General features: G+C 39.2%; 1 protein-coding gene across 4 annotated transcripts in view; it reads left to right on the top strand.

Moving 5' to 3' along the window:
• Positions 1-23,269, top strand: part of RPS6KA3 (ribosomal protein S6 kinase A3) — a 65,712-nt gene that overhangs the window by 31,148 nt on the left and 11,295 nt on the right. Inside the window, exons 3-15 of one of the 4 annotated variants that reach the window (XM_056861847.1) lie at positions 2,914-3,030; positions 4,607-4,688; positions 5,991-6,071; positions 8,542-8,621; positions 8,796-8,902; positions 9,490-9,527; positions 10,060-10,202; positions 13,291-13,361; positions 15,715-15,803; positions 15,899-15,957; positions 16,043-16,145; positions 22,036-22,160; positions 22,951-23,073. In XM_056861847.1, the coding sequence (XP_056717825.1) occupies positions 2,914-3,030; positions 4,607-4,688; positions 5,991-6,071; positions 8,542-8,621; positions 8,796-8,902; positions 9,490-9,527; positions 10,060-10,202; positions 13,291-13,361; positions 15,715-15,803; positions 15,899-15,957; positions 16,043-16,145; positions 22,036-22,160; positions 22,951-23,073 (1,218 nt within the window). Of the gene's footprint in view, positions 1-2,913; positions 3,031-4,606; positions 4,689-5,990; positions 6,072-8,541; positions 8,622-8,795; positions 8,903-9,489; positions 9,528-10,059; positions 10,203-13,290; positions 13,362-15,714; positions 15,804-15,892; positions 15,958-16,042; positions 16,146-22,035; positions 22,161-22,947; positions 23,074-23,269 lie in introns of all 4 variants that reach the window. The other 3 variants (XM_056861846.1, XM_056861845.1, XM_056861844.1) reach the window with 3 other exon arrangements.

The following is a 23,269-nucleotide window of genomic DNA, read 5'->3' as shown; positions in this document are numbered from 1 at the left end:
GTTAAAATAGTGGTGGACTCAGGAATAAGCTATCAAACTTGGATTTCCTTTCAGCGAACAGCCTTATAAATTGAAAACGTTCCTGCTGCTGCTTACATTTGTTTACATTATTTACATTGACTGAACACTACAGGTATAACGCCACCCCTCAAAATTATTTAATGTTCTATACAGTAGTATATTTGCATGTGGAATGGCTATAAATTTCTAGAGAGTTCAAATAACTCTCTGACAAGTTCATTGAAAACATTGTTTCCTAGTAGATACAGAAGTATACGGTTCAGGTTTACAGTGCACTAGTGCTGGTAGAAAATACCTGGATGTAATGTGCAAAAATTTAAAAAAAATCTGCTGCTTTTATTTATCTGCAGTGTTTCACTTCCCTATTGTTTCACTTCCCTATTTCTTTCTCCATGCCAGTGACGGGAATAAAACCCGTTGAATTAACAGTTACACAGCTGCAGTGTTATGAAACACATGCAGGTAGATAAGATCTTTCTCTTTCACAAGTGTAGCATTCTTCTCTGCCTGTTTACTACATATCTTACCCTTTATTTCTGTTTTATTATTCTCCTTTTTTGTCTTCCAACTGTTGCTTCCCTTTGCCACACAGTTCTTGTTTTATCACTTTCCATCCTTGGCTGAGGTTGAAGCAAGAAAATCTTACCACAATTCATGTACAGATGAGTAACTATTTGTTGTGAAATTATGCAGCCTTGAAGCTCATTATGTGTATACAGGGCTTTTCATACTGTTCATAAATATCTAGTTGCTGGACTTCTGGTCTAGATTTGGGCAACCAGGTCCAAATCCCTATTTTGTCATGACGTTCACTGGGCAGCCTTGAGCAAGTTACATCCCCTCACCCTAACCTACTCCATAATGTGCTTGTAAGGAAGGGTTGCCAATAGCCAGGTGGTGCCTGGAGATCTGCCAGAATTCTGATTTCCAGATGACAGAGATCAGTTCCTGATCTCAGGACCCCAGTCTCCCTAGGCTCCACCCCGAAATCTCCAGGAATTTCCTAACCCAGAGTTAGCAAACCTGTTCTGAGAGTAAAATAAGAACCCTGTGTGTGTTTCCTTGCCTAAAGTTCTGGAGGGAATGGTTGGAAGAAAACATGACAAGTCATCTGGAATAAGGTTTTCATATTTAGGGAATCTTGTAGGAAGGTTCATGGTTCAGTGGTAGAGTTTCTGCTTGGTATGTAGAAGGTCCCAGGTTCCATCTCCGGCATCTGCAGTTAAAATAATCAAGAGACCCTGGAGACCAGTCATAATAGGCAGTACTGACCTTGCTAGGCCAATGGTCTGATTGCGTATAAGGCAGCTTCATGTATTTTTGTGCACATAATTTGTGCATTGGTTGTAATTACATGTTTGATATTGCAAAATTCAGCTTGGGAAGGCTAAGAGTAACTCTGTGGGAGTGTAGCAGGGATGCCTCTTGTGCAGACCAACTGGGGTTTCAGCAGTGTGGAAAGCAGAAGTTCAAGGGATGCATCACTTTGCTTTCTCTGCTTTTTCTGTAATGTTCAAAGTTCTGGGTATGAACTCCTGTGAGTTCTCTGACAAAATCAGAAGTGAGTCACTTGTGTTTCCACTTTCCTCACCTCTGTGTAAAGTGCAAATGACTTCTAAAGTAGTGGAATGCTAGACTGTAACTTAAGGGACAAACTGAACCAATAGAATGTATAGTGTAGCAATTACATGTTACCTTTAGAAAAATAAGAGGTATTAAGTGGTATGCAATAATGACCAAAACTGGGCATTTTCTCTGTGTATTTCCATGCAGCTGAAAATATCAGATGGCTACTTTCTTACTTCTGCTATTTTGTATTTCCTTAGTCTACAACTATTTGATTCTTGGTGCTATGTCAATCATACCACTGTAGCAGTTGCAATTATATCACTCCTTTTTTCTTGCTGAGTTTGCAGGTTGACTGAGAGATTACACAACTGTTCAACTGTCCTTGAATTCTGTTGCTTAGATCTACCTTCATCTTGGCCAGTTAGTTGGAACAGTTACAGAAAAAGGCTAGATTAATTGTTTTTAAGAGTTGCGATTGGCCTTCTTATCTAGCTATATCAGGTATATTTCACATGCACCTACTGATTGGCTCTTTACACTTACGTTGCTTACATCTTATTTAGTTGAAACCAATCATATCTAGAAATAACCACATGATTGTAATAAATCAAACTGAGAAAGATAAGGCCAATTTTTTAAAAATAAATAAGCACTTTAGTGACCCGCAAATCAAATTTCTCTGGCTGGAAGTCTCTGAAGAAGAATAGGTGAAATTGCTGGGTAAGATTTTGGGTAACTTGGGCTTTTTGATAATCCCTAAAAGCAGTGAGACAAAAGCTGACCCTTGATTTGTTTTTTAAAACTATTATTTGCTATAACTAGGAATGCTGATAATTTTAGCATTTATTTCCACAGTAATTGTGGGGTTAATTCTTTTAAACCTTTATTTTTTTCTGACTTGCTTAGTAAAAATTATCTTGTCTCATTTGCTGGTTAATAGTTCAGAGAATAGAACTCACTCCCTACATGTTGTATTATCAGAGTTAGAGGCAGAAAGGTTTCTCTAATGTGATAAACCCTAGAGATCTCTGTGGCTAATCAGTGTTGAAAACTGTCTAATGTCTTTAATAAGGTGCTAGAGAGAATCTTACTTTACCACGATTGTTGGTTTTTCCAAATGGAGGGAATTCAAATGTTTGAATCTCTCTCTTTATCTCTCATAATTTCTCCATCATTATATGTAACAAAATTTCCATTTGGCTTGCTGGCATTTGCATTATAATTCCCTGGCATCTGTGAATTGTGAAATAAACTCGTGTAAAAATTATTCCTGGCATGAATTTCTAAGCAAGAAATGAGAGCTTATTTTATTTTCTTTCTCAGGAAGAAGGCAACATTAAAGAGATTGCAATAACATATCATGTCAAAGAAGGGCATGAAAAAGCAGATCCTTCACAATTTGAGCTCCTTAAAGTACTGGGACAGGGGTCTTTTGGAAAGGTAGGGAAAGGTCTTCTGGATTTGTACCAGCTGCTCTGAAAATCTTGCCATACCCTGTTTTAAGAGTTTCCAAACCAGATGCTCTGATTTTGTAATATTATATCTTGGATCTTTTATTCTAATCTCCAAAAGCTACTTTATCTGGCTTGTTGCCATAGCTCAGATATGGAAGAATGCCAACTGTCGAATAATTTTGTCAAATATATTCTCTAAAATATCATTGGGTCCAGTCACATTTAAGCTTTATCTTATCAAGAATAAATTAACATACACTTCCTTGTCTGGCTTACATTTTGACTATTCTTTGTCAGTGGTTAAAATCCATTGATTCTCAACACATATTTCTCAAATTAAATGTATTAAATATCTTTCCTCTGGGAAACCCCCAATAATTGAAATGAAACGCATTTTGTTGTCTAGCTTAATACTTTGACATCATTATAAGAAAAAAAAATGACATCGCTTGGAAACAAGGTTCACTGTATCTCTTGGTTCTTCCTCTGATAAGAAGAGGAGGAGCAATCTTCCCCAGTTCCCCACCCATCTAATTTCAGTCCAGTGACCAACATGCCTTTTTGTCTGTGTGGGTCCTCTGACCCCTGGCAAAGTCACAAGGGGCTGCTGGGAGAAGGGAAAGATCTGTTTTCCACCAGTGGAACGTCCATTGGGATACAACACAAGTAGTGCTGCTACAATTACCGTGGTAGTATGTATAGGGGTTTTTGTTTAAAATGCTGGACTTTTGGTGTGAGCTTTTCTTTCCTTCATGGAGATTTTGATTTGGCTGAGCACGAGCATATCAGTCATTCTCTTGTTTGTCATAACTGTATATTTTCTTCAGAGATTAATGAAAATGTTGTGGCTATGGTTAATGTAACTAACTATATCACAGACTAATCCCTCTCCCCACTGTAATTCAGCTGGATAAAACCAGAGGCAGTTTAAGTAATGCCTAGGCCACTCAGTTTTACCATTTCGTGGATAACTAATTCAGTAGGTAAGAATGTGGGATCAACACTATGTTTAGTGTTTATCTTTCCTGTGAAGAGCAACAGAGCATTTGGTGTTCCTAGGTAATAGCTATGCCACATATATCTTTCTTTAGTTCCAGAAATATAACTGAAACACTTGAAGACTCAAAAGCATCTGAACAATGTTGTGTTGGAATGTACTACTAGGATTTGCTGTGTTATCTCAGAGCATGTAGAGTCTACAAGTGAGGGAGTAAGTCAGTACCAAAAGGCTAGAAAAATGATTTAGTTGAGAACTATCATATTGGCTTAATTGTTGAGCTTTAACCCTCAAAATGTGGATTTAAGATTATGTGGATTGGATCTTATGTTGTAGTTGACACATGCGTACCTCAATTTAATGTCTGCAGATAACTGGATGGGGTTAAGTAGGTACTCATGATCATGCTTGCCACTGTGCATAGATTCTGCACACGTGAAATGTATATATGAATTGTGTTCATTCAGATGTGCACATCTGCAGATTTTTGCTCTTGGGCTATTCACCTCATTTGTACTGATTTATGAGATTGCTGTAGAACATTTTAAACTTGTATTTTATACAGGTATTCCTTGTAAAAAAAATCTCAGGCTCTGATGCCAGACAGCTGTATGCGATGAAGGTATTAAGAAAGGCAACATTGAAAGGTAAGAAATACAGTTTCTGCATTTAAAAAAAAACACATACTGACTTCTGCTTATAAAAAGAGTTTTAGAAACATATTGGCAGTTTAGGGAAGTGATTAAGTTAAATGTGTTTGTGGCTATGTCGCACTGGTATACGTGACCTGCATTTGAAGAAGTTTCCATCTTCTGGTGTTGACTTGCTGCATGAGCTTCTATACAGTGTTTTGAAAGATTGCTTTTATTTTGTTAACCTTTTAAAGAAATTATAATTCGAGACATCGAACAAAGAAAAATCCTAATGGGGATTTTTTAAAAATTATTTATTGTATCCTTGTCAGTGTATATGAGAGCTAATAAAATAGTATATGGGAAAAGATATGCTGTCAGGCAGTTCTATGGCACGTTATACATTAGGCATTCTCAGAAATATTTGGACAACCTTTTTGTTATGGTTCTTATGCCGCTTTTGCAGCTTCTGCTTAATGGAGATTTGCAGTCAGAATGTATGCTCTAAGTGTGTTCAACATATGTGCTATACTCCCAGTGCTCTTATTGAATCACTTCTAAATTTAAATGCCATAGTGATTTCTTTCCTATGTTCATGATGGTGCTTATGAGCTTTTCATTTATTGATTTGAGTGACTGCATTATTAATGCACCTAAGTGCCTTACTAGAGAAGCTTATTTATTTTAAAATATTTTTATGCTACCTCTCCACTAAAGTGCTCAGGGCAACTCACAGAATAAAAATAATCTTGCTTCCTAAACCAGTACAGTCCATCAAATCTGTTGCTAGGAGTACCTTCTTTCAATTACGTTTAGCTCATAAGCTGGCCCTTTATTTAGACACTGCCAACCGGTATATAACTGATTAGATGTCTTTTATATGGATTTCTGACTTATGCTGTGTAGTCTGCTTTGAGTCTCCTGTAAGCCTCGATAGCCCAGTTCAACAGTCATATCAGGAGACAAATGTCCATAAGAGTAGATTTATTGAAACAGGTATGCAGAGCTTAGAAATCACAAGGCAGCAATGGAGGGGGATGGGGGCACACTTGGTTATATAGGATATTGTAGACATGGTAGTACAGTCACATGATTATAGAAACGGTCTAGAAATACCACTCTCCCACGGTAACAGTCTCTGGGAAACAATGCAAAACAAAGTAGCTGGCAACTGCACCAAAACACAGCCTTGAAGTTTGAGGGCAGCCTGACATCTCCGTGAGAAAGGGAGAGTATAAATTCAATAAATAACTAAAACTCCAAGTGCATAGCCAAGTTAGTAGTATTAATTTGAGCTAACTGTTGGTTGTTCTATAGTTCGAGATCGTGTTCGGACAAAAATGGAGCGTGACATCTTAGTAGAAGTTAATCATCCCTTCATTGTCAAATTACATTATGGTAAGTTTTTAATTTCTTAAATTACTCGGGATTTTTGCCACCATGACATCTGTGTTTGCTATCTATGCATATAATCCTGATCCTGTCAGTATGGGGGGTGGGAATAAAGCAAGAAGTTCCCCATATGATATATTCATACAAGTCAATTTGCAAAGTTCTCATTTATTAAAGTGATTATTGTGTAGGAATGTAAGATCTTGTCCCTATCACTCAACATAGGTAACTTCAGGGGTCACAAATTGGTGGTAGTCTTGTTCTTACCTATTCGCAGGCAGTGGTACCATTTGAAGCCTCTTCACATCCGTTTGTATTCCTATGCAAAAAATTTTCCTTGCCAAATTCTGTTTTACTGTATGTTCTTATAGTCTTATAAATGAACCTCATAGGATTCCAGTCTGGCTTTTGTGAAGTTCTGTAAAGAAGTTCCTATTGGCTTTAGTAGTGCTTTGGCTTAAGCAACTCTCTTAAATGATAACGGCCTAAATCCTGCCTAGTGGGTTTTTGCCAATTCTTCCTCTCCCTTGGGAGATCTGCAGGTCACCATTGTAGTGTATACTGCTATATTGTGAATTTTGCCATTGTTCACAATAAGTTTCTCATGTAAAAGATGCCTATTCATGGCACACTGTAGCAGAACGGCTTTACTGCCCCATAAAGGAGGGGGTGCTTTCTCCCCCAGACTTCCTCTCTCTGGTATTCAGCCCTCTTAGGAAACTGGGGGCAGAAAATATGTCTTTAGCCCTCTCTTGTTTCGGATAGTGTGCCACCACCCCAAGTCTGGAAATCTAACCCCTCTTATTTTGTGCTGCCCGGGGACCAATACCAAAGTATTGCCAGGTAGCAAAGGCAGTAAGGAAAATATGCAAGACTCTTTAGTTAAGCAACTCATGTTAACTACAAGACAGATGTAGGTACAGCTAAGCAAAATAAAAAGAACATGAAAGAAAGGTCACTGGCTAGTTAACTTACAATCTTCGAGCATTATATCCATCCTCAGAGGAAGGCTGGCTGCTAGTTGCATAGTGCAACCCCTCAGGGTCACCTGCAAGTCTCCTCCAGCATCATTCTCCTCTGTCATCTCTCATCACAACCATTAGCAACAATACATCTGAGCCCTTCCTCTCTCCAAGCAAAGGAAGAGCTCCTCTTTTCAGACCCTCTCCCACTTGGGCTCCTGGGGCCATAGCCAATCTGAACACCAGGACCCTGGGCTCAAGTCCACCAGAACATGGTCCCACAAATCAAAAGGTGTTAACACATCAAAGCGTTAACATGTTTTCCCTTTGGGCTGTAAATGACCCTCTCTATCCAGTGAAATGTATCATTCCCATACTCTTGTCAGTCTCTGGGATGCCAACTCAGCCTTCTGTATCCCCACTGTCACAGAATATCTTGCCCATCTGCTTCTCATCTACAACATACACATTTGTCAAGGTAGATCACTTACAAATTAATTCTTTTGAATGAACTTGAGTGGTCGAGCATAGAAACGAAATCTGTTTATAATAATAGCTATCCAAATAAGCAGCCACATTCAGATGTCATAGTAAACCTCTGAATGTGATGGGTACAAACATGGCTTGTTTGTTGTGCCCATGTGCTCCTTCCTTTCTGTGGATTGTACTTAAAGTTTCCTGCTCATGGAAGCTATCAGTCACACTGAAGTTTGCTGCAATGCCTGTGTGCAGGCATGTGGGCAAATTTGTGGTTATTTACTACCCAACCTACAATTGAGATTCTAAACTAGATGGTTTAGAATCCTGGTTTATGTGAGGCTCTGATGTGTCCAGGTGCCTGTTGTTGAACATCATGGCAAGTCTGAGTTTGAAAGCTTCCCAAATTATGCCTCTGTGTTGTGGTCTACATACAAGGAGTGGAAGAGGGAGGTATTGCATGAACATGGCAAAGGAGCCATGTCTGTGACTGTTACAAATAGAGGGGTTTTATGGCATCTGTATGCAGTCACAGGCAGTGCTTACAATGGGAATTATCAGTCTGTATATCTGATAGCCAAGCACTGGCAAATGGGGCAAGCCATACACAGCTCTTAACCTAAATGTTGTTATCTGTACATGGGCAGATGTCACAGAAATGCCCAGAGTGTAGGTAGCACTTTCAGTTGCAACCCGAAATGGCTCCTGAAATTGTGGCAGTAGCTGCCGCTACCAATTAGAGAAAGAGATTGCGGGGGTGGGGGGGGGTGGAACTTGCAACAATAGGGGACAAGCCAGAACTGAGGTAGTGGAGTGGGAATAGCCAGTAGCAGGGGAGGGAGGAAGCTTGAGCTGGAGGCAAAAGGAGAGTGGGGAGCTGCTGCAAAGAATTAGAGGGGAAAGGAAGAATATGGGATTTCCCCTTCTGTGCAAGTTGTCAGACATGCCCTTCTTGCTTGCTTATAGTAACAGTAATTAAATATGTTTCTGCAGGGCTAAGAATGACTGCACTAAAATACGTTGTTTGCTTTTTCCAGCTTTTCAAACAGAAGGGAAGCTCTACCTTATTTTAGATTTTCTCAGGGGAGGAGACTTGTTTACACGCTTATCCAAAGAGGTAAGTAGTGGTTATAGTGTAAAGGTAACTTTATCAGGGTTTGGTTTCATTTTGAGGAATGTGCTCAAGTAGGGAAATGTTCCTAATTTTTAATTACGACACTCATTCCTTCTAGTTGTGAATGTATCTTTTACCATTTAGATAAAGTAATTTATAGCGAATTTTCATTTATAGGTGATGTTCACAGAAGAGGATGTCAAATTCTACTTGGCTGAATTAGCACTTGCATTAGATCATCTGCATAGTTTGGGAATAATATACAGGGACCTAAAGCCGGAAAAGTAAGTACAAGATACCTTGTTAGCTGTTACTGTCACTAAATATGAAGAACTAAGGCATTAAATAGCTAAATATTATAATTATATACATTAACTACCCCTTTAAACTAAAACATACTCTAAGTTTTCATCTGTTGAACTAAAAAACATTACAAATACAGCTGTGGTATATTAAAGAGGGAGCAAAAAAGATTCATGTGAAAGAAGTACTGAATAACTTTCTTAATGCTAACATTTACTTATCATAAAACATTTGAAATAGATTCTGTTACATAGAACTATGCAATAAATATTATCTTTCCAAGGTTTAATTTTTCTGTTCTCAGTATTGCACGTAATCATTTTGGCACTCTATTTTTAGATAGAGTTAAACTCAATCAAAACCAGTTTTTCTATAAGGATTATGAAAGCTGTTTGTAGTTACTATTTGTATATGTCTGGCCAAAGAATGGCCATTTTAAAATGCTCTGCATTTTGCACTGGATGTCTCATTTTTGTATTCAATGTTTTTGCTATCATGCCAATAAATAAGGTTATGGGGGAAAAAAACCAGTTTTCAAACTTTTCAAAATGGCTTTTTTAATTTGTAGCATACTACTTGATGAAGAAGGGCATATTAAACTAACAGGTATGTAAAAGCAAGCATTTATTCTATATAGGCATGCCAGGCCTTCCACTATGGCTAATGACCCACCTGGCAATCCCTTCCATCGCCCACTGGTGCTTCAAAGACCAGCAGGAGGGGGAATTAGGGCAGAAAAGGGATGGCCTTACTGGCATTGCACTGGTACAGAATGTCACTTACAGCAAAAAACAGATGTGATGTCATGACAATGGGGACAACACTCTAGGATTTGCTCAAAATTCTATGAGTTAATTACAGAGTTTTGGTGAATCCTACAGCACAACTGCTGACGGTATGATGTCACTTTTGGTGACTCATGCCGGTGAGGCTGTCCCTACCCCCCAAAACCTCTTGTGAGGACAGGCAGTAGCCTGGCATCCCTAACTCCGTAAGTAACTTTTAGACCCCTTTTGTGTGGAAAACTATGTTGAAGAGACTATAGTTGCGGAACATAATGCTGTATATCAGTAAACCATTTTCCAAAATAATCATGTGACAGGAAATGCTTACTGTTTTCTCCCCCCTCCACATCTAGATTTTGGCTTAAGTAAGGAGTCTATTGATCATGAGAAAAAAGCATACTCCTTCTGTGGAACAGTGGAATATATGGCACCAGAGGTAGTTAATCGGCGAGGTCATACACAGAGTGCAGACTGGTGGTCGTTTGGTGTGTTAATGGTAGGTTTCTGGGAACTGATAGAATGTCACACTATGGATCCCTGATCCTCAGCTTGTTTCCTTGGTAGTTACAGTCCGCTGAAATAAATGAAACATTTTCAAATAAATGTGTTCTGTAAAGTGCATAAAAGTAGGGAAGAAATTTTTTCATGTTTTCATTGTAACATGAGGAGGACTAATTATGTCCAAGTTTCATGTACACAGAAAGCTTATTTGGAGCGTGGGGAAGCACAAGTGACTCAAGCTTTTTGTCCCATTTGTTTGTAATTTATGAAGTTGTCATTAAAGTTTCTGCAGTATTGATTTTTTCATATGTGGACAGATATTGTAAAATTGGCTAAATACTGGAAGTATTGTATAGTTGGATGCAATTCCATCATTCTTCCCTACTCACATCATAATTTCCTTGTTTGAAAGTTACCTTTGTTGTGGAGCCATTTTTTTAAACTGACAAACTGAGGCCAGTGACACAAGGTTGCAGGCGTAATTCTGGCTCTCTGCAGCACTAGAAAGAGCAAATTTACCACTGTGCTTAACCACAATCATTGATTTGATTGGCACCAGTGTGAACTGTGGATTAAAGCTAACTTGAGTTTGTTAGATCTGGAACTATTACAGCAAACTGAAGTAGAATGTAGGCTAAGAAAAGAAGTGGCTTATTTATTTATTAAAACATTTATACCCCACCTTTCCTCGTGGTTAAAATGCTGCTTACAATAATAGTTGTTTTTTTTATTTCTAGTTAAAACCAGAATAAAATAGCAAACCCCAAACCTTTCTGAAATATTCCAGTTTAAATAGTTTCCATGGTTGGAATGAGCTGGAGGAAAGCATACTTCCTTCCTAGGCTGGCTATCAAATTGTTAACCACAGTTACCAAGAAGTAAATAGTCTATATCTGATGAGTTTGAATTTCCCATGGTAAGGTATGGATCATGACCACCTGTTCCTCATGTGGGCCTGCTGTATATCCACATGTGGGCATCATATTGTCCTAGTACTTATATGTGAAAAGTCAAACACGTGTATGCCTGAGTTAGGCAGATAATTCTCTCATTTTATGTGGGATGTAAGACACACTGTTTAAGACTACATACATTTGATGAATGGAACATCTCTTGTGCAAAAGAGATGCCCATCTGTGGATGTCTCTACTTTCTTATTAGCTCCATGCCATTATGTAACATGAGCTTCCTAAAGGCACCTGGTTGGCCACTGTGTGAACAGACTGATGGACTTGATGGGCCTTGGTCTGATCCAGCAGGGCCTTTCTTATGTTCTTATGTAGGGCAGGTGTGATCCTGCCACATAATGGCATGGAGCCAGTAAGTTTTCAGAACTGGTCAAGCGTTGTTCCTGAATTAGTCAAAACTGTTTTAAGAGTTTGGTTTTCGTATATTGTTCGTTTGGAACAGTTAGAGGGAAATTGTGGCAACTTTACAGCACGTAGGCAGCTCAGTACAATTTTGAGTTAGCTGTCCTTTATGTGTTTAAAGTAACTTCTCTGTGTGCTCAGTGCAATATGACTCAATGACATTGAACTTGAACCCCCACTCCTTATCTGATCTTTCCATTAAGAAACTATGGAAGCTTATTTTTCCCCCTGCGTAGGGGATGGATCCAGATTAAATTGGAAATTTCTACCAATTCTTCCTCCTGCTGCAGAATTCCCCTCATGTAGATTAGTGAGCTACAGTGAGGAGGGAGGCAGGGAAGTTCCTTTTGCTGACGGGAAATTTAGTCTGAATCCAATCCTAGATGTGAAAATATTCCATGTTCTTTAAAATAGTTAGATTCAAGTCCAGTAGTACCTTAAAGACCAACAAACATTTCAGGATATAAGCTTTTGAGAGCCAAAACTCCAATAATCAGACATTAATAGGAATGGAAGTATCTTTTATATTACAGTCAGAAGGTGGGAGGGCTATTGTAAAGGAGGAACGCAGGATGCATATTATAATCCACTTGATTAGAGTAGAGGTGAAATGCCTGGGGCAGGAAATTAGCATCTGTAGATCAGTAAGAATCAGAACAGACCTCTGAATTATTAAAATATTTCTCATACTTTTGCAGTGTTTGACAGATACCCAGAATCTCATTCTCATAATCTTGCACATATTCTTCTTTTGAGGATGTGATATAGCCTTTTGGGAAGTAATATACAGTCAGAAATGTCTTTGAGATATTACCTATACAATATTAGTAAATGATGCACAAACAAGGGATTCTAATACTTAGCAATGATGCTTTCAAAATAAAAAAATTGTGGACATGTCAATACACTATTATAATTCATTTACCACTGCAGACTTCATATTTCTTTGAATACTTTTGGATTCTTTAATCAAAACTGATTATTATGGTTAAAAAGAATACAGTTGTGCTGAGTTTTACAAGAAAGATAATACAACCTCATTCAAAATGGAATAAACTCCAATGTATTTTTGTTTCTGACTTGAAGATGCATGTGCCCTCTGTATTAACTAGTTAACAGAGTGCTACTTTTATGTATAATCTGGCAGTGCTTTGATTGCTTTTGGTATTATGATCCCTCAGAAAAGATTGTATCAAATAATTAATCACACTACAATTTGGATTTGTCTACATTTATTAGCAGCCATTTTGGTCCTTACAGATAAAGAAAGTTGGTATATCTATAAATGGGTCACAGGAAAGATGAATATAGGAATAGAAACATTTTAGAGAGACTTAAAGGGCAAAATTGTACTTCAAGAGTAACTATGACCTATTAATGTACAGTTAAACCTTGGGGAGGAGAAGGATGTGCTTTAAGAAAAACAGAATCTTGCATAGGTAAAATTTATATTTGCTTTACTGAAGCCGGCATCTTTTAAAGTTCCCAAAAATATCCAATGCAGCTCAAAGTTATATTGTTTGAGGAATGTGAATATAAGGTAATGAATTACTTGTCAAACTTAAAAAAAAGTGTAGGAGTATTGTTTCATAGAGACTTAGTAGTTGTGTGTAGAAAATGGTTTTTAAAATACTAGTCTGCTAAGTCATTTTGTTAAAAATAGGTTTTCTTCAGGTCTTTTAATGTAATTGATGAAGGTTTTACTCTATACAGTTTGAAATGCTCACTGGTACTCTACCTTTCCAAGGGAAAGACAGAAAAGAAACCATGACAATGATTCTCAAGTGAGTACACTCTTATTCATATATTTTACCAGATATTCTGCTGGGGATGCTCTTTGGGCTGCAATATCTAATTCCCACTCTTCTCTCATTTCCAAAAGGTATAGATAAATCACAACTCACTAATTCTACTAATGCCACAGTACTGTTCTTTCTGTTTAAAGCTGTGAGGGCTTTTCTAATTTGCAATAACCTCTTTCTATGCCCATTATCTCCTAATGACAATTGTGATATTTTCTTCACTATCTTTTATCCTTTTGCCATCTTTGAAATACTTATGGTGTAATCCAACCTTTGGAAGCTTTCTCATCTTGCCTCCTCCTGTTCCATCTTTATGTTCCTTCTGTTAGCAAGAATTCCTCCTTCCAGTCTCCTGTTTCTGCAGCCTCCTCAAAATGCCCTCCCTTGATCCTCGCATACTGATTCAATTCTGATATCCCCATCAAGATGCGTGCAAGATATGCTTTCACTGTACATTATTGTCCAATTATTACATGATAATCTTTCCTTCTGTGCTGGTAACTATTTCTGTATTAGTCTTTTGGGTTTCATTTTTTTGCCTCAGTACAGAATTTGATACAATAGAATATTCCTATATCCTAAACTGGCCATGGTCATGTGCAGGCGCAAACCTCAGTTGCCCATTTAATACTTCTGAATCTGTCAGACTGCTGTTTCTTTCCCTGACTTTGTAAACTTCTGTTGTAATCCAAATGATTTTTGGTATGTCCTCTAAATATATATCTATACATGTTCTTGTTTACCTTCACATCGTCACTTTATTAGAAATGGGTTGAATTCCGTTTCTGTTCTACTAACAATGAAGCCTTCCTCCACTGCAAGGAGCATCTGCCAGTGCAAAGAATCTTGCACTACCACAACATCTCTTTTCCGCTGGTGGAGTTCTCTTTACATTGAAGGAAGGCTGAGTGGAAACACTGGATCTAACCTTATGGTTTCACATGGGATTAAAAAAACTAAATTGTCCACCAGTAGTCTGTTGCTACCTTTATGGTTTTTAGTCTGTGTTACAAGAGATTCTCCCAGTATTGAAACTTTTACTTTTATCATGTATAGTTTATAGCTTTAGCCTCTTTGGCTCTGAGCTTACTTTTTCTTCCCATAACATCTGTGATCTGACTGATGAATTTTCTGGCAGAATTTGATGTCTTAATTTGCTTCACATAGTCTAGTGTATTTGTATGATTAAGATCTGGCTTTCAATATGCATGTCTTCAGAGATACTTCACTTCCTTCCACATGCCATTCTGCAAAAATTCCTTTGATACAAAACCATTAACAAATGATAAAGTATTTACAAAAACAACCTAAACTTGTTTGTGGAGAGCCTCACAAAAATCTGAAGCACTGGTACAGCAAGCAGCAAAATAACAGAGAAACTACACAGTGTAGTTGAAAAAGAAATTATCTAGTTGTTTATCACAACTATATTATACATTGGAGTACAGGCAACAGTGTGTTAAGATTATTCAGCTGTATTAAGTAACAAAAGAACAGTATACAAAATATGTACATGTTAAAGAAAGGAGAAAACAAACTGTGTAGCTACAAATTCATCTTTGTGGTCGCCGTGGATGCACACAAAGGAATTGAGCCTGCAGAAGGAATCATTTAAAACTTTATTGAGCTAAATTGAAAGTGACTTTGATGATGGCTGCACCCCGCCTGAGGAAGGTGCTTGCCTTAATATCTTCCTGCTTAGTTGTGTCCTCTGGATGTTCCTGGGCAGACTTTGTTTGTGGGGTGGTAAGGAGCCCCGTGGCGCAGAGCAGAGTGGTAAGCTGCAGTACTGCAGTCCAAAGCGTTGCTCACAACATGAGAGTTCGATCCCAACGGAAGTCGGGTTCAGGTAGCTGGCTCAAGCTTGACTCAGCCTTCCATCCTTCCGAGGTCGGTCAAATGAGTACCCAGCTTGCTGGGGGTAAAGGGAAGATGACTGGGGAAGGCACTGGCAAACCACCCCGTAAACAAAGTCTGCCTAGAAAATGTTGAGATGTGACATCACCCCATGGGTCAAGAAGGACCCAGTGCTTGCACAGAGGACCTTTACCTTTACCTTTTGCCAGTGCCTTCCCCAGTCATCTTCCCTTTACCCCCAGCAAGCTGGGTACAGTATTAGCTTTATCAAATATTCCCTTCCCCAATGTTCCTTTGTTTCCATCCTTATTCTAGGAAAGCTTTAATTTATGTTAAGCTTTTGAGCGGAGGGGGGGGGCAGGGGTAATTCTGTATTCACAATATACAGCTGTTTTGTACACAGTATTGTTAAAATTTCAGAAAATCACAGATTCCCACCATAAATATTTCCATGTTATTAATATGTTTTATTGTATAGAGCCAAACTTGGAATGCCCCAGTTTTTAAGTCAAGAAGCTCAAAGTCTTCTGCGAATGCTTTTCAAAAGAAACCCTGCAAACAGATTAGGTAAGTATGTAATGAAACTACCCCACCCCAGATCTCAATTTAAGACTCTTATTTCTCTACTAAATATGTCCAATACTGGTATTTAAAAGGCGCAGGTCCAGATGGAGTTGAAGAAATTAAGAGGCATCATTTTTTCTCTACAATAGATTGGAATGTAAGTAGGAATTAAAATAAAAGAGCAAACATTTCAAAATTCTAAATTGCTTTATATGCTATTATGTAACATTTGTTTGTCCTAGAAATTGTACAGAAGAGAAATTAATCCACCATTTAAACCTGCAACTGGTAGACCTGAAGATACATTTTATTTTGATCCTGAATTTACAGCAAAAACTCCAAAAGGTCAGATAACTTTACTGTTTTCAACAGATATTACAAAGTTGGTTACAAAATTTAATTTTTTTTATAAGGCTCTAGCATTTGCCAAATGATTTTTTTCTAGTTTCTATTTAATTCCCTAGTTCTTGTGTATTGGTTATGCACTACTGTAACAACTGTGGCTCATTGTGACCATGGCTATATACTATTATAGGGGTCGCAGTGTGGTGTGTGGGGGCACCACAGTGTCTGCTGACACCTTTCCTGGTGCCCACCAAGTGTTTTTAGAAAGTGGGGAGGGCCAGGTGGGGTTTTTGCCAAGCAAGGCTTCTGGTTGGCCATTGGGGATTTTGAACTTTGTTTTGGCAGCTGCCACCACAGCACAAGGATCTTCACGGTGTGACTGAAGGTAAGCTGCGGCAGCCATTGTGTGACTGGCTCTGCCTCTTGCAGCAGTCATTTTTGTGGTATTGTGTGCCCACCATTCTGTCAGAATTCCAAAGGTGCCCTCAGGATCAAAATGGTTGGGGACCCCATGCTGTTACTTTGAAAGCAAGCAAATAGCTGTACTTGGAATTTCACTTGGGTATATTACAGGTCTTTCTATTAAGTATTTGAAGAATCTGACAGTGTGATCCTGTGCAGTTAGTCCAGTCTAAATCCCCTGGGATAACTGCCCAGGATTGCACTGTCTGGTAAAACAAAACCAAAAGGTTAGAAATGCTGGGGACTAAATTGGTGTTGTGTTAAAGTGACTAGAGTTTTGTGTGTACACATCAGCACAGTATTTATGATCTTGTATGTCCCTTGAGTATGTGGTAGCAGGCTTGCATGCAAAATAATTGTTGTGCACAGATTTACAGTGAGGGGAAAAAGTATTTGATCCCCTGCTGAATTTGCCCGTTTGCCCTCTGACGAAGAAATGACCAGTCCATAATTTTGATGGTAGGTCTATTGTAGCTGTGAGAGATAGAATAACAACAGGAAAAACCCCAGAAACCCAGAAGACGGAAGTCAGAGATTGATGTGCATTATAATGAGTGAAATCAGTATTTGATCCCTTTGCAAAAGATGACTTAGTACTTGGTGGCAAAACCCTTGTTGGAAATTACAGAGGTCAGACGTTTCTTGTAGGTGGCCACCAGGTTTGCACACATCTCATGAGGTATTTTGTCCCACTCCTCTTTGCAGATCCTCTCCAAGTCAGTAAGATTTCGAGGCTGATGTGTAGCTACTCAAACCTTCAGTTCCCTCCACAGATTTTCGATGGGATTAAGGTCTGGAGACTGGCTAGGCCACTCCAGGACCTTAATGTGCTTCTTCTTGAGCCACTCCTTTGTTGCCTTGGCCGTGTGTTTTGGGTCATTGTCCTGCTGGAAAACCCATCCTCGACCCATTTTCAATGCCCTGGCTGAGGGAAAGAGGTGCTCCCACAAAATTTGACGATACTTGGTCCCATCCATCGTCCCTTCGATGCGGTGAAGGTGTCCTGTCCCCTTAGCAGAAAAACACCCCCAAAGCATAATATGTCCCCCTCCATGTTTGACCGTGGGGATGGTGTTCTTGGGGTCGTAGGCAGCATTCCTCCTCCTCCAAACATTGCGAGTTGAGTTGATGCCAAAGAGCTCGATTTTGGTCTCATCTGACCACAACACTTTCACCCAGTTCTCCTCTGGGTCATTCAGATGTGCATTGGCAAACTGCAGACGGGCCTGTACATGTGCTGTCTTGAGCAAGGGGACCTTGTGGGCTCTGCAAGATCTCAGTCCTTCACGGCGTAGTGTCTTACCAACTGTTTTCATGGTGACTATGGTCCCAGCTGCCCTGAAATCATTGACCAGTTTCCCCGTGTAGTTCTGGGCTGCTTCATCACCGTTCTCATGATCATTGCAACTCCATGAGATGAGATCTTGCATGGAGCCCCAGACCGAGGGAGGTTGACAGTTATTTTGTGTTTCTTCCATTTGCGAATTATTGCACCAACTGTTGTCACCTTCTCACCAAGCTGCTTGGCAATAGTCTTGTAGCCTAGTCCAGCCTTGTGCAGGTCTACAATCTTGTCCCTGACATCCTTGGACAGCTCTTTGGTCTTGGTCATGGTGGCTAGTTTGGAATCTGATGGATTGATTGCTTCTGTCGACAGGTGTCTTTTGTACAGGTACTGTAACGAGCTGGGATTACAGGTAAGACCTCTCCCTTACAGCAGGTACTTCTAATCTCAGCTCGTTACATACAGTGAAGATACCAGGTAGCCTGACATCTGGCTGGTTGATAGGGGATCGAATCTGGCTGGTTGATAGGGGATCAAATACTTATTTCACTCATTATGATGCACATCAATCTCTGACTTTTGTCTTCTGGGTTTCTGGGGTTTTTCCTGTTGTTATTCTGTCTCTCACAGCTACAATAGACCTACCATTAAAATTATGGACTGGTAATTTCTTCATCAGAGGGCAAACGGGCAAATTTAGCAGGGTAGCAGTCTTGGTCTTGATGCTCAGGTGGGGAAGAAGTATGGAAACAGGGAAATGACTTCAAAATGGGGGTACTGAATCCTTTGTCGCGGTTCAGGCCGTTAAGTGCCTACACTCTTAGAAAGGACCCCTTCCTGAGAAGGGATATGTTATCTTATTCAGCGAGACACCACTAGACCGGAATCAACGGTTCCTAGAAACTTGTTATTGCTCCTAGGACATTTCTTGAACACGCCAATAAATTTATAATAATGGACAAGAGTAAAAGTATATTAAAAACACATTTATTTACATTATATAATATATGCTTTTTGGTTGCAAAGCCTTAAAATATCATATAAGGATAGACATCATTAGTCTTAAACATGTTTATGTAGCAAGTAATCATTCACATTCTCTATGCCTCCATAAAGGAGTATTTTAGTCAGAATATACTCATAAAGTATCCTTAGTGCAATGCACCTTCATTCAGAATATAAGGTTACAGAAATCCTGTCAAAATATGGTTAATTCTTTGGAGAAAGATTTGGTTAGAAGCATCCTAACTTAAACCATTCAAAACATCATAACATTTCTGTACAGAAAACACACTATACCTTGCTGTGTCATCTGTATCATCTGGAGTCCTCTAAGAATCTAAGCTCTATGAGAACATATGAAGTTATCCCAGAGTATCTGTATTTGCTAAGTCTTGAATCCTTTAAAGACTTCTATTAATATTCTTAACTGATCATCATTAAGATCAGACATTGTGTATATACATGCTATGCATGCTCTTTCTAGTTTTAGACAGCAATGCTGAATATATAAATACTATGTGTTAGCTTAAAGCTGTTTACAGTCTCTTTGACTGTGCCAATCTGTGTATGTGCTGTACAATGTATCAGCATTGTGCATATCTCACAGAGTACAGAGAGTCTCCTTTCCCTTCAGGAACATCTCTGGTCTCTTGCTCTGAGGAGGTTCAGAAGTCCCTCTGTTAAGTAGAGGACGTTCTGACACAATCTCAGAGGTCTAGCTATTAGCCCTGTATTCAGGATGCTTCTTAGCATTGGTAAGCCAAATAGGCTTAGTTTATAAGAATCCATAAATCTGATAGACTCTCAGTGTTCCAATACATGGAAAGATCACTGCACTTAGATTCCTATTCAAAGAATAGGAATTCTAAGGGTCTCTAGCCTCTTCTAGGAATAGAGCAGTCTCACAAGAAGACTGTAAGTAAGATATGTTGAAATATCCAGATCTTGATACTTCAAGATATCTCTGAGAACTTCTGTCCACGCAAGGATCAGAGTTTCAATGTTTTACATCTCAAGCCTTTTGAGATGGAGAAGTGTCATTCCAGACAGCTGCAGTCTGCCAGCCATAACACTCTAAAGTGCTAGTTGTATTATAGCTGTATTTATACTGTTTCTAGACTCATTAAGAGTGAAGAAAGATCCTTTATCCCCTCCTTCTTATCCTTCAGAGGGGTGCCTTTATTCTCTTTTATCAGATACCAGGAGCAGTGCAGCAATAGCTTAGTAAGCAGCTGCTCATGTCTTCTGATGTCTTATGTCCTAATATGGACTTCCTTCCCTTTCACTCCTCTGTGCTTAAAGTATAAACCCTCATTTCTGAGTTACATGATCACGTTACATATTTAATTTCTATACCATCCTTTTCGTTAGGACTATACGCATTAAATGAGACTACTTAGAAATCTGTAGCACAACGATTAATTATATAACTCATGAAACAATTATTGTTTACATTGTCACTTGCAAAGTGTCATTGTTTACATTTGGTCAGCTGCATAGCCTTCAGAAGGCAAGAAAGCATATTACTCTTATCTTGAGAGAACTGTAATGCCTTTAAGCTATATTAAGCACAGTTTCAGCTATTAATGCACTCTTAGTACATTAAGATATCTTAAGACCTTGAAAAGGCCAAGTATTCTGCCTTTGGTATTCTTTGAGATTCTGACATCTGGCAGCTGAGTCAGAAAGGTGACTTTTGCACACTTAGATAGATAAGAGAAAAGTGCTCTGCACTGCCCCTTCAAGGACAAAGCCAGAGTAACTTTAGTAGTTAGCTTTGATAGAGCTAACCTTGAGCTAACCTGTCAGCATGACACAGAGCTAGCCTGTCAGCATGACACAGACATTCATTATACATTACACAAACCTATGTAGTGGCTTAGATTGCATGATGTGTTTAAGCTCTATATGGAATTAATTCTGCACATGTTCACAAAATACCATGATCATGTCAGAGACTGTTATACCTTACTTTGCCTAAATCTTGCACTCCAGGCCATTTTTTCCTTATAGTGGGGAATTATTTCTATTCTTGGAGCCCAGCTGGGAAACAAGTGACTGAGACCACATGCAGAGCAAAAAGCAAGAGGCTGAGGAGCAGTTCAATGTATTTATCCTGCCCATGGCTTCACTACTTAAAGTGCCCTCCTTACAACTGTCCAGCAGTAGACCATGTTTAAAACGTGGTTGTCAACAGAAGAACCACCATGTTAGATCTAACTAAAGCTTTGCATTGTCCAGCTTCCTGCTGGCCACTGAGATTCTACAGGAAGCCCACAAGCAAGGCCTCTTAATCATGGCTAGTAGCAAACTTGTTTAGACTGCTGGCTAGTGTAGTTGCCACATATTTTGGTGGTAATGTATATAAATTAATTATGCTCTGATCCTAAGAACAATGCTTGTAGAGGTAATCTTTGTTCACTTAGGGTGAAAATGCATGGTCGCTTTAGCCTCCTTTACTCCCTGTTTCAGCCAGGATCAAACGCATGCGTTTCGCCAAATGTGCGTTCGATCCTGGTTGAATCCTGGCTGAAACAGGGCATAAAGGAGCCTAAAGCGACCATGCGTTTTCTCCCTTAGCGATCTGAGCCCCCCCACTAGCCATGCCTTTAAAAACTGGGAGACTGACTAATATCATAGTACCACTGCTGGGGGCGTGGGCAGAGGGAGTTATCAACCCATCCCATTCATGTGTAAAGGGCTTCACTTAGGAGGCACTGTTATACTTCGGAAACCTCCCTTTTACCCTAGCGCTGTGTAGTCATAAGAACATAAAAAAGGCCCTGCTGGATCAGACCAAGGCCCATCAAGTCCAGCAGTCTGTTCACACAGTGGCCAACCAGGTGCCTCTAGGAAGCCACAAACAAGACGACTGCAGCAGCACCATCCTGCCCCCGTTGCCAAGCATCCTACAGGGAGTGGGGGTTGGAATATGCTCACTGCAGTATACAAGCCTGCACACATCCCATGTGTCATAACTATGATAGTTTCACTAGTTGTAAATAAATGCTGGTGCAATCCCAGATAAATCCTGTTTGGAGAGAGGCACCTCTAGACATATGTCAAATGTACCTATATGTGGCTAACTGCAGTGTTATGTGATTCTTCAAGTAAGTTGTGTGTGTGTGTGTTTGTTTTTAGATTCACCTGGTATTCCTCCCAGTGCTAATGCTCACCAACTCTTTCGAGGCTTCAGTTTTGTAGCAATTGCGTCAGATGATGACAGTCAAGCAATGCAGACGTCTGGTGTGCACGCCATTGTTCAGGTGAATGTTCATAATGAAGAGCTATTTGTATTGGCTGTGATCCAGAGCGCAGTGAGCAGAACAAATATTGCTTGTGCAGTTGTGCATGTGGACGCACAGGCCCAAGTTGGCTGAATTGCACATGCGATTTGTACAAGAACTTTATCTGCATGTGGAAGATGTTTGAAAGTGGCTACATTTTCCTTGTGCTAGCTTCTTGTATTAATGGCAGGTAGAAGAAAAGTAGTTACTGAACATGTTGAAACCTGATGCTACACATGGGCTTGTAGATTTTGGCCTTATCATTTGGCATGTATTTTGCTGCAGTTCACAACCTCAAGGCTGATAAATAGGCTAAATTCTTCCCATGTGCAAAATATAAAACTAGAAACTCATGACATTTTCTCCTTTTTTTCTCATTCCTCTGTCTAAATTATTGTGGTTCTATCCCTGCTATCTAAATAGTCCTTGCTTACATGCCTGATAGTATAAAACCTGCACAGTAAAACACTGGTCCTATTACAATCACTTATCTCCTTGTTTGTTACAACTGGTGCTGCACACCCGTGTTAAATTTTCCCACATAAAATACAGCGAGCAGCAAATAACCATAAAATACTGTGAGCAGCAAATAACTGTGTATTTCATTCACCAACCTTTAACATTTAAGCCCGAACAGGGATGAGAATAAAATTCAGTAAATATGTCCTTTTATAAAGTTCTATGTAATTCACTAGCAATTGGTAAACATTTGGTATATATTAGATGTTTGTAAAGTATTCATTAATTGATAATGTTATTTTGGTAGCAGTTGCACAGGAACAGTATTCAGTTTACTGATGGATATGAAGTCAAGCAAGACATAGGAGTTGGCTCTTATTCCGTATGCAAAAGATGTATACATAAAGCAACAAATATGGAATATGCAGTAAAGGTAACGTACAGCATAAGTATGTTCTCAGTAAATCTGTGGTAGGGTTTGAGTTAAGGTGGATGAGATATATGTTGGGGGCCATGGTTGTGGGTAACAGTGTGTATTATGAGTTTAGGAGAGATTACTTCCCCAGCTGAAGTAGTTTTGGTAGAGGGTAAAACAAAAAGATACCCAATGAGCTTAAAAGGTAGGCTGG

The sequence above is a fragment of the Euleptes europaea genome, chromosome 16 (assembly GCF_029931775.1).
Source record: "Euleptes europaea isolate rEulEur1 chromosome 16, rEulEur1.hap1, whole genome shotgun sequence".
Lineage (NCBI taxonomy): Eukaryota > Metazoa > Chordata > Lepidosauria > Squamata > Sphaerodactylidae > Euleptes > Euleptes europaea.
Note: the sequence above shows the minus strand (reverse complement) of the source record. Positions and strands in the feature narration are given on the sequence as shown.